Source organism: Ixodes scapularis, unplaced genomic scaffold (genome assembly GCF_016920785.2).
Source record: "Ixodes scapularis isolate PalLabHiFi unplaced genomic scaffold, ASM1692078v2 PGA_scaffold1__304_contigs__length_218370807, whole genome shotgun sequence".
Lineage (NCBI taxonomy): Eukaryota > Metazoa > Arthropoda > Arachnida > Ixodida > Ixodidae > Ixodes > Ixodes scapularis.
Genome location: NW_024609846.1, coordinates 32,095,419 through 32,112,656, shown reverse-complemented (window position 1 = coordinate 32,112,656; position 17,238 = coordinate 32,095,419). Strand labels below are relative to the sequence as shown.

The 17,238-nt window shown below is 47.8% G+C and overlaps 1 protein-coding gene across 1 annotated transcript in view; it reads left to right on the top strand.

Moving 5' to 3' along the window:
* Window positions 1-281: 281 nt before the first annotated feature.
* Window positions 282-17,238, top strand: part of LOC8023440 — a gene marked incomplete at its 5' end in the record, with an annotated part of 103,520 nt that continues 86,563 nt past the window's right edge. The window contains one exon of the mRNA XM_002401139.4: window positions 282-467. Within this exon, the coding sequence (XP_002401183.2) occupies window positions 282-467 (186 nt within the window). The remainder of the gene's footprint in view (window positions 468-17,238) is intronic.

The following is a 17,238-nucleotide window of genomic DNA, read 5'->3' as shown; positions in this document are numbered from 1 at the left end:
CAATGAAGTTTTAGCGCCCTGTATCGCCCACTTTCTTGTCCTTGCGTACTTTTTTTTTTTTTATGTGTGTGTTTTTCTAAATGCAACGAATGAGCGGCATTTTCTTGGAAGCGCTCGCCCTTGCCACTGTCTCAGAGTGCCACGACCTCGTTGACCGCTGCCGCAGACTACGAAGCTTCATGCGGTTCGACGACCGCGACGGGCCCGACGCCCCCGGCTGCGGTGGAGGCGGCGGCGGCGGCAGCGGCACCTGGTGCCCCGAGCAGCGCGACCTGCTACGCCGCGACGTGGAGACCCTGGACCTGCTGGTGCTCAAGCTCGAGGGCCTGGCGGGGACGCTGAGGGACGCCATGCATCTGTCGTCGTCGCAGAGCTCGCCGCAGAGCCCCGGCTCACCCGGATGCCGCCGCGTCGAGACGGCGCCCTACTTCATCCGCTTCCAGCTGCCCATCGTCGCGCTGGTCCAGGCGAGGCCCGCTTTCCAACCTAAAGCCGCCGCGGTCGCTCTATGCTAATACATCGCACAAAAGGCAGTCTGCAGACTCTTCCTCGTAGGACGGTCAGATCGATCATACCGTCCGCAGACGTGCTTGAAGCATGTACGAAGCCAACATGCTCGGGGCCTTTCCGAAGCCAACTCTGTCGTCCTGTCCTTTTGAACGATATGTGAGCAGTGTGTCTACGGCTTAACCGAGGCCGCATAGGTTTATTTATTGCTCATTTGGACTGGAATGATAGATGCAAGGATGGATGCGGCTCAACTCCTCGAATCGGACGGCGACCTGCGCCACCGAGCTTGCAAAGTACGTTTGCCGCCTCGCGGATTCCCAGCGAACTACATGCTCGTTATCACGTGGCCTGCGAGATTTCTGGTTCACCGGTGATCTGGGGGCCGTCATATTCATTTCAAAGGCCGTAGTTTAAAAACAAACAAAGAGCTTGGTTAAACATGAAATAGCGCAAACAAGGAGACAAGGACAAGACAAGCGCCAACTTTCTAGTTTTACGCAGGAAAAGCAAAGCATATATACACACTACACTCGAAGCAGCAACAGATAAAAGCTAGGAAGTCAGTATCCGGTCATGCAAAAACTGAGATTCATTCCCATGGAGCACAATTAACGTGTCGCTAACACATGTCGTCCCACTTTTTTTTTTCTTTTTTTTTTTTTTTTTGATAAAGAACGCCTAAAAAAGCACAGTCTCACGGCTTCTCCTCAGAATCCTTATAAGCTGAAGTCGCGGAACACAGCCACACATGTTGCAATGTATTGGCAAATGCGAGCCATATTTATTTTTTACTGGTAATGCGTGTTCTCCCGAGCTCGGTCATTGATGCACCGCCCCGTGTGGCCGATGTAGACCTTACCACAACTCAGTGTGATTCCGTAAACCACACCCACTGTGCTGTCCACCTAAGGGGTGGCGTGTTTCTTATCACATGGCCTTTTGCTTTCTCATCAGAGATGCAGGAGCACAACCCAGCCAACTTTTTCGGGGCAGAGAATACAACGGGCACATCGTATACTTGCTTGCCACTTTCTTCAGATTGTGGGCAACCTTGTAGATGTCCAGAATAATTTCTGGTCTTTTTGTTCTCTCTGCCTCGAACCTCGCTGCCTTTGCGGTACCCGCTTTCTACGCTTCGACCTTGCTTTTAATTGCCAGAATCATATTAGAGCCATCCTTTGGAACGAACTAAAAAGCGACTCCTTTGAGCTCTTCAATTTCGTCTTGCGAATGACCATCGTTCCTTTCATTATCGCAGACCGGCGTCTACGAACAAGAGATTAGAAGGATTAGAAGTTCGACCATTAAGTTCTATTGTACATGCTGACTGCATCTAACGCTCAGTCGTGCGGAACATTCCTGCAAAAAAAATATCTGCGCTTTATTTTTTTCAGATTTTTTTTTATTGGCGGCGTTTCACGCACAGAAGTATGCTATGAAACCCAAAATTTTCTCTCAAAACTCATTAAAAAAATTGACATTTTTTAGCTTGTTATTAGTTATGTAAAGGCTCCAGAAGTTGAACCTTTTATACTGTATATACAGGGTGTTTCACGAAAAGTGGACAAATGCGATATTGTGAATCTACTCGTCGCAACGAAAAAAGGCTTGTGTCGTTTTGGTCGTGGACCTGGGGTCTATTTAGGAAAATTATGAAAGTCCGGGATAATTAGATTGTTAATTATTTCCGTGTATTTAACATTTTCTGAAGAAGTAGAAGCCGAATTAAAACACGAAATACAAAGTTGCTAGTGAGCGCTGTGTGAGAGGAGTGTTCTTTGGGTGTGTGAATGCTTGAATGACAGTTTTTCGAGTGCGCTAAACGTCGACAGGCATGATTTCAATTAGAAAATTGCTTAGAATCACCGAAAAACATTAAATCAACGAATTGCATAACGATAGAAGGCACACGAAGCATTTTACGGCTTGCTGAAAAACCGCTCAAATTCGTCGGGTTTTTAAGTGTCGGCAACGCAGCAGAGGCTGGTTGCCCTATTTCTCCACGGGGCGCGGTGCCGTCGGTGCCGAGATGCGCTTTGATTCCAAACCGAAACTTAAAAACCCGACCAATTTGAGGGGTTTTTCAGAAAGCCGTAAAATGCTCCAATTTGCTGTTTTAGGGTTTTTCGATGATTCTGAGCCAGTTTCTAATTAAAACCATGCCCTTAAACACAATATTAAAAAAGTTAATTACACGAAAATAATTAACAACCTAATTATCCCGGTCTTTCATAATTTTCCTAAATAGGCCCCTGGCCCAGGACCAGAGCAACACAAGTCTTTTTTTTTTGTTGTTGCGACGCGTAGTTTTCGCAATATCGAATTTTTCCACCTTTCGTGAAACACACTGTATATATATATATATATATATATATATATATATATATATATATATATATATATATATACACATCAACCCATGTTAACAAAAAAACTGGAGCGCCCCTAGCGGACGCCACCGGCGCCGCTCATGCGCGGTGGACGTTGGGCAAGAAGCTCGCCGTCGCCCATAAACAAACAATTGAATTGCGTTGTTGTCGGCGTCGGTGTGAGTTCCCGTGCTCTTTTTCGCGGTGGAATTGTTGATTCTACGTCCTCCTAACAATATCTGACTACTTGAGCGGCTTCAGCAAAATTAACGAGGCTCGTTACACCGCAAAACTTTGCGTGAATAATGTGACGTGCGGCGATTCATTTCACGTGGACGCCGCAGAATGGGCGCTAAAGCCTGACTCCAACGATGAGATTCATCTCGCCATTCTCAGTCGCGACGTCGCTCGGGCTGCAAAAGCGTGGACCGTAGCTGAGATGGTGAACGTCGATACTGAAAACCGCAAGTAGAATCGGGCATTACAAGTCGGTGACGGCCACTGGTAACAATGATCAACATCTTCTTGTATCTACTGTTTACACTTAGCCTACTTACCCCAACCCACCTTCAAACTTAGAAGTCCTTTGAGGCCTGCAGTTACTTCTTATCGCAATTACCGGGGCAACGTTTGGAATACGGGCCGCTGTGGTTTGAACGAGCTGACGACAAAAAGCAGACAAGTTTGAAGGAGCAGACGACAGTTCGAACGGATGCGCAATGGAGTGCGAGCAAGAAGAACCGCGTCCCGCGTCGACAAACCATTGGAATGTCACGTTGTCGGCGTCTGTGTGAGTCTGCATACTCTTTTTCGCGTTCGAATCGTTGATTCTACGTCCTCATAGCAATGTCTTAGCACTTTAATCGCCAGAGCGAAATTATCAAGGTTCGTTAAGCCGCTAAACCTTGCGTAAATAATTTGGCGTGCGGCGATTCATTCGCATGAACGCCGCAGAGTGGACGCCAAAACCATGATGAGATTCTTCTAGCTATTTTCGGTCGCGACGTCGCTCGTGCTGCAAAAGTGTAGAAGGTAGCGGCGATAATCGACGTCGATACTGAAAATCGGAAGCGGGAACACACCAAGCGTAACAAGTCGCTGATGGCCACTGGTACCAATGATGAACATCTTGTATCTACTGTTTACACCGAGCCAACTGAAGTCTTTTGAGGCCTGCAATTACTTCTTATTGCAATCACCGCGGGCCGCTTTTGTTTGAACGAGCAGACGACAAAAAGCAGACAAGTTCGAAAGAGCAGACGAAAGTTCGAACGATCAGGCGGCCGTGTGAATTTGAAGACGCACTGAACTCGCGGGTGGTCCGGACAACTTGGCGGTTTCCTCTCGTTCGTGTTTGAACACAACAACTACGTCTGGCGAGCACAAAGTGTTGCCCGCACAAGCAATCGTAGTTCGACAGCGTCTGGTTTGCCCTTGTCACGGCTACTATCCACGTTCTCGGACGAACGGAGGAGGCAGAAACACATGAAAACTGTTTTTCAAACCTTTCCAGACTCTCTTGATACAGCCCCCGTCGCAGCATTTCGACAAGGCAGGTTTTTTTGTCTGGTTTCTCCCAGAATAACGCAGGAATGCATGTCTCGCACCGCGACTTCTGCCCACCACCCCAGACCGGAAGTGCGCCCGACGCGCCACCACCGCGGCGTGACGTAGGAGAGTTGAGTTCGTGTGTATATATATATAGTGTTTTTCAAAGTCTAAAAATGCTTCACAAAAAAAGAAAATCGACGTGAAGCTTTTCTTGGCAACAATAACGTAAAAGCAGAATTAATTGAAGAGGTGGGGCGTCAGTGGAGCGAACACGATCGCGCTTCCGAGGGAGCAGCGCCATGGGCACACTTCCCGCGTTTTGCAATGGCCCTTATTTATGTAAGTATACCCAGACGCACCCGGCACTACGAGCTAATCGGACCAATCAAGCTGCGTCAGAAGCGGCCTTTCCTGTTTATTATCGGTTCAGCGATAGTAGAACACGTATAGAAGCATGAAACACCATGACGATGAGCTTTTGACGCTGTCTCATGGTTCCCATCAACTCGTAGAGTCAGCTGCGTCTGGACTTGCGTGTAAATAAAGTATGGCGTGCCTATACCACGTAAGCGGCATGAATCGTTGGCCTCGTACTATTTCACTTATATGTCAAAAGCTGCTACCATCTCTTGGTTGTAGCGTCGCCCCGAAGTCTTCCATTTGCACGCGGCAACGTTCGGCAACAAATTCACGTAATCTTTTGCCCCTTTACTGGGGTAAGGTTATTCTTTGAAATTTTGATACACAAAATTCACCACTTCGAGTCACATCTGAACAACATCTCTGTCCTTTCAATGGGCCAACGATCCATTTGGCTACTTCGTCCGGCGACAACTGCGCTTTCAAAGATCTAATTCTGTGAAGATTAGGAAAGGACCACGTTAGACGATAGCATGGAGCAACTTCTTGGAATTTAGTAATGCATAAAATTTAATTATTTGTTTCTTTTTAGTATCGAAACAATGGCTAGGGTTTTGAACCGTGTATGGTCGGTGGCATAGAAGGAGTTCAGGGGAAGCCCACCTTTTTTTACTTTAGCAGAGTAAACAGATTCGCCCTGCTAAAGTGGAAAAAGGTGGCTTCGCTTGGACACTCTACCTGTCACCGACCACAGCCTGCTTCAATCCAACCCGGGTGCAGATGTCGGGCGTGGCGAACCGTACGCGCTGACTGTTGCTCCGGGCTATAGACCAGCGGGGACACACGCTAGCAGCAACCACATTCACACCAAAAGGGAGAGAGAAAAGCAGCCCAAGCACTATTTTGGGTCCCAAAAGGGGCCGAATCCCGCGAGTTGTGTGGGTCCGGAGACCTTCGTGAAAATGGACTCGCTGAAACAACGAACACAAAACGCAACATCGGATCGAAATGCCGGGTGGAGGTCATTTCTCTTCGGGCTTGTCTTTTGGGTCATAAAAGGAACGAAGGGGGTGTTTGCCCTGAATGTCGCACCGCCCCTCACTGGAGCTTCGTAATACATCACTCGTTGTTTTTTCGTGTATTTCTATTTATTTATTCGTCGCGTCGTTTCAGTGCAAGGCATGTTTATCGCTTCACTTTCAATTTTGCGTGTGTATGCGTGTGTGTTTGTGCGTGTGGCGGCCGCTGGGCGCCAGTGGAGAGCCGACATACGGCCATCGGTCGACGATATTTATCGTTCCTTACCATTAGCTCACAAAAAAGAGAATTAAAGTGTCTACACTATACATTGGGAATTAATGAGCCAGTGAAACGGCCATGTATTCCATTGAAGCATTTCTGTCCCCTTTTATACACTAATAATGCTTAGGATTGTAGTCTCACTAGAGCGACAAGCAACAAACATTTATCTTATACACGTCAGCTGTATCTTGTTAGTAACTTGAGTGTCACTAACCGGACACAAAGAAAGAACGTAGCCACGAACAAGCCTCAGCGTACCGCGGAAGACTCCTCGAATCACCGGGAGGTTGACTGTGCTTTGTCGGCGGTCAAAACTTTGTACAACTTTCTCGGAAGAAAACTCGGTACAGCGAAGTACGCAAAGGCGACATCTTCCCCCCTCCATGACGTCAAACTGGTTGATTAAGCGTAGCGTGCTAATTGGGTCACGAACGTTGTGTCGGCGTTTGATAAGGCTCCCAGTCCCACCGCTCATCTAAAAGACAGTCTTCGCAGAAGACCTGCGGACACATACCAAGCATGTTTGTTTCCTATGTATACTTCGAACACGGCTGCATACAGTGTTTGTACGACCAATGGGCAGGGACAAGGAACACCTCAGACAGTGTATGCAGACCTTGCTTTTGTAAGAAGCAGTAGCAGAGTGGCCGCTGCTTAAATTGGGAAAGAGCGATAACCACTCCGTTCTGGAGGTCGCCAAAGTTGAGAGATCAGCTGAGGAGATTAGCTGAGTCTCTCGCGTTATCCGGGTGTTGGGAAACATAGAAACAGAGTTTATAACTAAGGCGCCGTTGTAGGTTTGTCAGAACAGTAGAGGCGAAAAAGTCGAGAGATGCCGACGGACGAGGATTGAAAACGATGTGCGGACCACTATAATAGTACTTACTAAAAATGAAGCGAAAATTCATCGTGGACGGACTGCGCATGCGCAGAACCTTGCGTAGTGCGAGGCCCCAGGCTACTCGGAGCACTCAGAGCGGTTGGGACTCCCAATCTAAAACTCTCTGTTCTTATCTTAGGGTTAAGTCGTCACACCGAGTGGCATGTGACCTTATTTTTTGCCACAATCATAACCAGAATTTTTTTTTTTTTAGTTGGGTCACTGAAGCCGATTTTGAGACCGTCATTTTGTGGTGACAACTCAATTCAGACGCTCTAAGCATCCCAACAAACCCGAAACCACAACCGTGCGTAGCTTATTTCCTCGTTAAAAGCGTGTTCAAAGACCGCTACCTGCCCTTTTTGAGGAGAATTTTCTTCCGAGTGAAGTGGTCGACGAAGGGCACTTGTCGGCGAGTTCCAAGCGATGGCTTCGCCCGCAGAGAAAAATAGGAGTCTTATCCGAATGTGTACCTTTCAGACTCTTTGAAACGAATTTTAATAAAATCATTCGGAATCTGCGCGTATTGTAGGGCTTTCAATGGTCCACACAATGCAGTACGCGAGAAAAAAAAGTTCACATGTTTTTCAATTGCCCTGGGATGAATAGGCGGTTTTGTAATATAGGACTTGGTTTATGCGGGAACTAACACGTTTTAAACAATATAAGATCAAAAACGACCTTTTTCAAAAATGACTTTAGTTCCTCTTTAAATAAATGCTTTGCAGCTCTTCTTTTTTTTTTTCTTTCTTTTCTTTATGGGTTTATAGAGGTGCACCCCGCAGTCTCTTCGGGCCTTTAGTAATCGACGAGCGCTCTTTCCAGTCTGTCATGTTGTCGATCCCGTAGCCCCCGTGTGCGAGGGAAAACACCTCTGTTCCTGACGCGCGTTGATCGAATTGCCTCGCCACCTGGCGGCATTGCGAGGCGGAGGCGCGTGTTTCAGAATTGGATCCCGGAGACCCCACCGCGAATAATACGCTAGTTCTGAGGCGCCTTGGGGGTCCAAACTCCGCTCGGCAACAAGATAATAAGCCGGCTTGGAACGGCACTCGACGACAGTGTAATAAGCCCTTTCAAAAACTCGGTGCCGTCTAGTGACGGAAATATCAGTTTAGTTTTTCGTATACTATGACGGTCCGTACCGTACTTCAACGACCGACGTACAAAAGGGGCAAGTTCGATAGTGACGAGAAACTACGAGGCGTTTACACGAGTAAAATACTTGGTAAAATCACCATACAGATGCCGAGGGCCTAGCGTGTCAACTCATTCTTCAGGTACGAGCTTGACATTATAAAGGAATCGTCCAGTGATATTCGAAAGTTACTAAACTTTTGCGCTGGTTACGTAGAGAAGGCCTAAATACAGACATATGTAATGCTTGTTTCATTAAAAGACGCCCCAATATTCGGTAAATCACTTATGAACATCGATACGAAACTACATGCTAAATTTCGCAAGTATGTATGGCGTGTTGTGACGTCACATCGGGCATAGTTACGTCAGAGTGGCGGGTGTTGACTTATTCCCGGTTTTGATCAATATGGTTGATGGTGCTCGCAAAAATCATCGACGAAGGATTGAGCTTTTCTCAATACCGAAAATCTTGTCTTTTTTAAACCAAGATTTTTTATTGAGGCAGAAGTCAAAAGCCGAGGTGGCTCTCTTTGCCTGATTTTACGTCAGAGCTTCCCCTGTTACCAACGAAAACTATGTGAGTTTTGCAGGTGCAATCTGAGCAGTTGTGTGCTGCTTAAATTCGAATTACTTGTGCGGCGAAGGATTGAAAATTCGAATATTGTGCGGACGATACTCCTAAAAGCAATGACAATATTATTTTGTTTTCTCAGAGACAAACTTTTACCGGACAATCCCTTTAAAGTTACCAAGAAATGAACTTTTGGCTGGGATGAATGACTTTATATTGAAATTTTACTAATTGCATATCGTTTAGTGAGCCAAAATAAAGATGGTAGAAAGTCAAACGCCCGCTTTCGGTACGAAAATGATAATATAGCGAACTATTCCTTGCCCCCTTCCCTTTAAAAGCTCTCCACCTTTTTCATGTGACGCACCGCAGTGGCCATGCACGTCAGCCGAACCTGCAGCTCATGCAGTGGACGCGATAACTGCGTCACTCGGACGTATACGCTCGTCTGCAATCAATCCGTCGGCGAATATTTGAATTCGCGTTCGTGGCCAATGAGTGCCCTGACGGAACTTATCATGACTTACAAATGACTAGTTCCATGGTGCTAGTTCCAAGCTAAAAAAATAATTTCATGATCCCTTCAGTCTGGTTCAGGCAGTTGCGTTTGACTGCGTTTGACTGCGTTGCAACAACGAGAAACCAGGACATCCCTGCTGCTTATATCGCGCGCCAAGATGATTCCTTGGATTGGATTCCACGCTTCATACGAAGCACAGATGTGCCGGTGACTCGCTTTCGGTTCTCGACGCAACGCAGTCAACCGCACTCAAACGCAAGTGTCTGAACCGGCCTTTAAACGTTGACGCAGCGCATAGCGGAGCTCGCTGCTGCTAAGCTCGTGTTGACGGCAAGCTTCCACAACGCTTCCAACACGCATCTTGCACACCATCAAGATTGTCTTCTTTGGGAGGCCATGCATAAGAACTCCTCCCGAGCATGCGCTGCGAGCAGTCACCTCAAATATGGTGCTGTTACCTTCAATTTATAAATAAAAAGTGACGCAAAGGTAACGTGCGTTACTTTTGATCGGTAACGGTAACGCGTTCCTTTTATTTTTAGGTGATGTAGGTTGCAAGCCGACCTAAGCTTTCGTAACTTAACACAACGTAAGAAAACGGTGTTATGTGAGTTGGCCTCTGAAGGGGCGATGCAACAATTTTTGTACTTTGCGCAAATACCGCTTAGAACGGATTCCTGACATTAATGACCCATGAAACACGCGTTCGTTTTTCACCCCACGCAATAAAAGTCCCAGAAAAAAATTAAAGAAAAACGAGCAGCGTTCACCCCCTCAACTCGCAGCCAGAACAAGCGGTCACGTGATCTGGAGCCGATTATATGCCGCCAATGTTGATCATAGCCACGCGCTGGGGTTGGCAAAGCACAGGACACGCGCTGAGTTCCAGACATTGTTATGGCTCGGCTGTTGTCGTCGTTGCAGCGATTGGACGCGCGCGACTATCCGAATGCTTCTCGAGCTAGTAATTACCACGAGCCCAAATCGAGTGCCCACGCAATGCTCGGGTCCAATCTATGAACAGCATTCAAATATCGTCACTTGGGTCAAGGTGGAAAGTTGGGCGAGTTGGTTGATGGTCATATTGAATGGGTTAAAACAGCGCAGAAAGACGAAGGACCAGTAAAAGAAAACGCACAGACACAGCGCTGACTTACAACTGAAATATTTCAGTTGTAAGTCAGCGCTGTGTCTGTGTGTTTTCTTTTACTGGTCCTTCGTCTTTCTGCGCTGTTTTAACCCATTCAATATGACGTCACTTGGGTGTTCTGCGATACCCACGTTACGTCATCAAATTTTGCAAAGGAAAGATTGAATGAAAATGATCGCTTTTGTCCTTGAAATTACACCGCAACAAAGGAGTTTCTTGGCCAGCGGAGTTGCGTGCGAGTATCCTTGACTCCCACTAGTGCCAGTAAGCTCGTGTATAGTGAAAAACATTCTAACTGAATATCGTTGCACAGCTCCTTTAAGGAACATTCACGCAAGATCGAGCGTTGTATGTTTTCTTACGTTACGTTACAAGTAACCGCTACATACATGCTTCGAACGTTGCGTGCGAAGCTACTTTTTCAGTTGGTTCTTTCTAAGAAGAACGGATGTTCCAGTAAAGTCTGGGACGACCTTAACGAGCGAAACACCGCAACAACCGTGACTCGTGGGTCGCTTCATGAAGGTGTGCCCTTTGCATCGCTTGCCATGCTGTGTACAGGTCGAAGACTTGTCCCGGTGACTTTGTCGGTATACGGCCGTTTCGGTTGCATGCGAACGCAACCAAGGCAGATATGTGAAGTCAGCTGTGATTCTCAGTGTTAAGGCCGATTCACACTGCACCTAGAGTTACAAAATAAGCTACGCTTTCGAAGTACCGCATTCCTTTTCTTTGGCATTTCGCCGACAATACAGTCGCTCTATTCAACAATATTCTGGTTTGCTGCGGCATCATTGGATAGCGGCAGTCACGTGAGTCGCTATCATCGTCATCGCGTTTTTTCAACGCCACCATCTTGGGTCCAGCGATCCTCTGCCTGCTGCTGTTTGCTGTTTACTGAGCGCGCACGTTGAAGTCCGTCGCTCAGCACGCGCGTTTTCCGTGTTGCGTCGAGGTACGAACAACACGACCTTGATTCGCTGCCACAGCTACTTCTGCGGTAGCTGGCGCAGGCGACGGCTACAGCTCGGCTTGGCTCAGCTACAGTCAGCACTCCTCCATCTCCGCGCGCGGACCCAAGATGGCGGCGACTGACGCGTTTCAGACGCGTAGTTTGGGAGTTTCGGCACTCTTAAAGCGTAGCTTTATATAGTGACTCTAACTGCACCATTTTCTTACGATAAGTAAGGTTACGTATAAGTAACCGAAACATTCGTGTCTCGAATGTCGCGTGTCATGCTTTCTCCTTGAACTAATAGCCTCGCTTAATATGAAGCACAGAGGTGACTTGAACGTAATATTTCGTAACGTAACTTGACGTAAGGAAATGGGGTAGTGTGAACCAGACTTTAGAGGTCGGTTCACACGGGGGCAATTTTCTACATTACGTTACGTTACAACCGCTTACGGTCGGTTACGTCCCTTCCAACCGGGACGTGCGTGCTTCGAATGAAACGTGGCGCCCGGTTCAAGGATCTGCTTTGCACGAGACATACAAAACACGAAGGTCCCGGTGGCTTCTCACATGACGTAAGAAAACTTGACGCAACGTAAGAAAACGGTGACGTGTGAACCGTGTTTTATGGCGAGGACTAGGGTGCCTTCAAAGACATTGAGGAACTCTACAGAGGACAACAGCGCCTTTTTCATATTACTGAGACTTTATTGATGAACGGCAAAATGTACCGCACAAGTCGGTTCTCCGAGTGAAGCCCGATCCATCATGCAACCAGTTTAGCTGACAGCCATTCCGTTATGAAAGTTAAAGAGAAAAAGCCGCCGATCGCTTGAGTGTGTTAACATTGTTGCCCTTTCCAGACGCGACATTAGTCTTACGCACATGGCTCGTAAGGATACCACCCGATACTATGTAAGGCGACAGCGTGAATCGTTTGATTTTTAATTTATCAATGTCTTGGCCGCAAAACATTAGAAAAAGAAAAAAGAGAAGGGTGTGAATCTGTCACTTTTTGCGTGGTTGGAAAATGGAGCACTGGGCGCCAGACCACCCCGACAGAGATTAACGTAGCAATGTGTAACGAGGTCCAACAAGTTTAAGGCCGGTTTACATAGAGTGCGTAGCGCTTAAAAACTGCCCTGCTGCAGCGCTGACATGAACTACTTGAACGTAACCTAGCACTAATGCAGCCCCGTATCAGCGCCATAGAGGGACTTTTAGCGAACCGTTACCGTGTCTCGCGTACCGCGTTATACCGGAGCCTTTGAATCATACTTTTAAGCGCTCGCGCCCGAGGGATACCTTGACCACGGGGAGCGCGCTTAAAAGCATGCATCAAAGGCTCCGGTTGTGCGCAACACGGTAATGCTTTGCTATATAAAAGCCTCCCCTTCACAGCGTTGACAAATTAATTTCAGGCCTATGATTGGGACTATTAGCACTTTTAGCATTGTATTAGCACTGTTATCGCGGCATTAGGGAGTCCCAGTTTGCGACGGGCTGTGGATTTGTAAGCAACGAAGTGCCGCATGTTTGCCCTGGATCCTTCAAAGTCCCAACACGCGGAGGAATTGATGGATTCGTCGCTACTCCGAGGCGCGATGCAGTAAAAAGAGGCTACTGGAAAGCCCTGTCTCCCCAATCCCGACGTGTCTCGCGCATTCTCCGAGTCGATTTCTCAGCCGAGCTGGGACCGGCCGTCTGCCCTGCTTGCGGCTCACCTTGAGATGGAGTGGCGCTCTCGGCAGACGCGACGCGCCGTTGACTGGCGTTCGGCCGAACATCCGTCATGCACGCTTGAGCGTCTCGGATGTCACGTGAGCGCGCCGCGGTGATGTTCTTCCAGATCGTGCCTAATGAGGCCCGTGATCGATGGCGAGATCTGCGGTCGACGCAAAAGGAAGCATGTTTTTATCTGCTTTGTTTAGGTCTCTCGCTTCCGCGAATGATAGCTCTGGGTGTAGGTCTTACCAAGGCGAAATGTACGCGTTTGGTTGAAACACCGGGATACGTGATAACCGTTCTCAAAGGGACACTCAAGAACATTTCCTAACGAAAATTATCGAGGAGTTTCAATTGAGTTTCTAATGCTCTCTGTAAGAAGATATTGGAAACTAAATTGAGACTCATCGATAATTTTTTTTAAGGGTTTGAAAAACATTTTGAGGAATTGTAGTTTCACTTCTGTTACTGGCTGACGCATGTAACTTTCTCTTACCGCGTCTGGGGTGTTAGTTTGTATCTCATTTCCTCGGTATCTCTTTCTCTCACCTCCTGACCACGGAACGTTTCGCGAAAGCTTCGCACTCCTCCGGGAGGCAAACATCCTGCTCTCTTTTACAGCAGGAGTGCGAAAGAGAGCATGCGTTAGCCTCCCAGATAATTTTTGAGATAAAAAAGCTATATATTCCGTGAAAGACCATGAGCTTTCGGCGGAATCTTTCGCACATCGAAAAGGCGAAAAGACAAGCAACCAAGAGGAGGCGGAGTCGGTTTTCGCCAGCTGTCGCGATGTAAAGAACTACGCGGGAAGTTCACTGCATGCACAAAGTATCACTTGGGTTCGCTATCGGGGGAGGTTCGAAATACTGTTCATACCGCCGTTGACTGGGCGTAATGGCCCCAATTCCTGTGACGAAACTACACGAAAATTACTTTGGTTACGCTGCGGAGCGTCGAGTTGTCGAGGCGTGCGTGCTTCGTATGAGGCGTGGTTACCAAATCAAGAGAGAGATTGGCACGCGGCATACCATGTACGAATTTCACGGAGCCAAACGCAGTCGCATTAGGGTGTCTTCAGATAAGATCGAACAACCATGTCCGGTGACCATTTTTAATATTGATGAAAAAAAAATTTGGCTGGTGTCATGCCAAGAAAAATAAAATAAATCCTTGTTTTCGAAAAAACATTTGTCTTTGCGAAAACAATTTGTAGCACCCTCTCAGTCAAGTGCGTGTTTTCCGTTAGGCGCGATGTTGACATTTCGGGCGGCTTCCCCAAAAAGCTGTTCTGGATACGAGTCGAGCAATATTTACTGATAAATTAGACATAGGAGGGATTTATAAAAAGTGTTAATCACCATGTATTAGGGTCGTTATTGTGAGAATAAAACTTGCAAACGCGGCACATTGCGAAATAACGCTCTGGATTAACGATTGTTTTTCTCCGTATCTTTATAAGCTAGGGTCTTAAAGGTTTGCCAGTGTGTTGCGCTGTATATAGTGCATCTTTGCGTAAAATTTCGTGGTCCTGGTTAGCGAGACAAATTTACAAGAACTGCTCACACAGGAGCATTTAACTAAAGATGCATTATTTTGAAAATCATTTAAAGAAAGACCATCTTTAACTTTCTTTAAACTTTCCGAAATCAATATTTATAATATGTACTAACAGAATCCGCAAAAACATAATGCGATATTTGTGTGGCTTTGAAGTTATAAAGCGAGAAATATGGCCAAATTGAAGCTAACGCTGTTGCCTTAAATGGGGCGTCTCGTAACCATTTTCACAATTTTCATTAATTTTAAAAAGCGTAAAAATGCTACGGGGTGGTCAGGAAAAGATGAATTGACAGCACAGAGGCTGACGGTAGTTTTGAAGAGAAAATTCCAAATACATTTTCGTACAATCGACCCAAACATGCCCATGGGCCGGAGCGATCAAGGTTTGCCACCCCGTAACATGCTTTGCGGGGCCTGTTTCAACAGCCAGCGTATAGCGTCTCCGTCTACGCGACGTAAAGGAAGCATCCGGAGCGACTTTGCAAAGAGATCAGCCTACAGCCTTGGCGGTAACATGATATAGTGTCACGAGTGACATTGATGAGGCGATGATAACTGAAGAAACTAAACGTTTAATGGGGCGAACTTGTGCCCAAAACAAAAAGGGAACAGAAGAAAACAGCAGAGCGTCACGGGCGTCGATGTCGGCGAAACCGCAGGATTGAGCGTTGGGGCTAGACTGACTCCGGCTCGCCACGCGGAGCCCCTTGTACACGCGTGGGCTTCTGGAACATTCGGCGTAGAAGTTTCGGTGCGTAAAACATTCTTCGAATCAGCAAGACGGTTCTCGAATTTACCTGAACATCACATTACAGAGTCAATAAAAACGGGTAGCCGCGGCTACGAAGCGAACCCTGGCCTTCTGCGCGGAACACAAGCGTGATAACCGTTAGGCCATTGGCGCGCTGCCTACTTGTTTAGCTGCGCGCGCGACAATAGGAGGTAGGGCAGGGCGAAACCTTAACCTGCGCCGCCTGTGCCCCGCGAGGGGCACCTGTGAAAGCAGGTGTTTGGTGAGTGGCGTCACCACGGAGCCTGTGAAAGCAGGGCGAAACCTTAACCTGCGCCGCCTGTGCCCCGCGAGGGGCACCTGTGAAAGCAGGTGTTTGGTGAGTGGCGTCACGACGGAGCCCGAGCCATGCGGGTTCGCCCGCCCACGTCTGGCTGTGCGTGGCTTTCCCGTGTCCGAGGAAAAGGTCATCCCGGAGGTTGAGCCGAGCCCGGGATAGGTTTGGACCCTTCGGGGCCCCCCGGGTGAGGCAATACACCACTTCGGCCCCCGCTTCTCGTAGACGGGAGTCCTGGTAAGGCCTGGTCAGGATGATTCAGTCTAGTCGCCTTTTCTTCTACTATCCCCTCCAATTTTTTTATCTTTACCTTTCCTGTTTCTTTTACTTCTCTCTCATTTCTCTTACTCCTTTTTCATCCCTCTTTGGCGGCAAGGGCTAACCTTGGGTGGCAATAGACCTCTGTCTTGATCCACACTTGGGTATAGTTTCCCGGCAGCACTGTTAGCGTAACGTCTCCAGCCAAGCCCTTCTTGTTATGGTGCGTTACCTAACCCCTTGTTGGGCTCGGTGGTGGGCTGTGCACCGCGGATTCTGAGCACTCTTTGCCCTCGTATGGCGCCCCACCCTTCCACCGTTCAGGACACGCCTTTAAAAGGCGTTGCCTTGAACACAAAAAACATTGACAAAGATCCCGAGATGGAACCCTTCACAAGGTTTTTTGTTGTTCACTCTCTTAATGAACACAAGACAGTTGCAAAGATGTCACCCTTCATTATAGCCAAAGTTCTAGAGCATTTTGTAGGGTTTTAATTCCTACAAGGCCAAAAAAACTGTGCTCTGGAGACCTCCTTGTGGAGGTAAACACAAAAAAACAAAGCGAAGCACTCCTCAACTTGACCACCATTGTTGACGTAAAGGTGTCGGTGAGTCCTCATCGCACACTTACCACCCTTCGTGGAGTCCTCTCTGAGGATGACTTTTTGTACACAAGCGAAGAAGAACTCCTCGAAGGACTCAAAAGTTCCGGCGTTGTCGCTGTCAAACGTATCATATTTCGGAAAAATGGTGAACAGGTTCCTTCGAAACATGTTATTCTGACCTTTGAAAAGCACACACTCCCAGAGACCGTCAAGGCAGGATACCTGAACTGCCGCATTCGCCCTTACGTCCCCAACCCCCAGCGGTGCTTCCGTTGCCAACGTTTTGGTCACGGAGCACGCAGCTGCCGATGGAAGGAGACGTGTGCAAAGTGTGGCAGTCAGGGCCATGTTTCTGACATTTGTGAGGAGGCTGTGATCCACTGTGTTAATTGCGGTCGACCACACCCCGCTTACTATCGTACCTGTCCCCCGTGGAAACACGAAAAAGACGTCCTTACTATTAAAGTGAAGGAGAACCTATCATATTCAGAAGCTAAGAAGCGATTCTCCTTTGTGTCAAAGGGGAGTTTTGCCGACGTGGTGCGCAGGGGCCCAGCACCACGTTCGGAGTCGAGGGCCACCCAGGTCTCTCCCGAGATCTTGGCGGCCGACCTCAGGGCTCCAGCTCCCCAACAGGGGCAGCAGCAGCTTCCCCCAGTCCCTGGTGGTAGCACGCGTGCTGCCCCTCCATCCAAGGACAGGCCGGCAGCAGCCG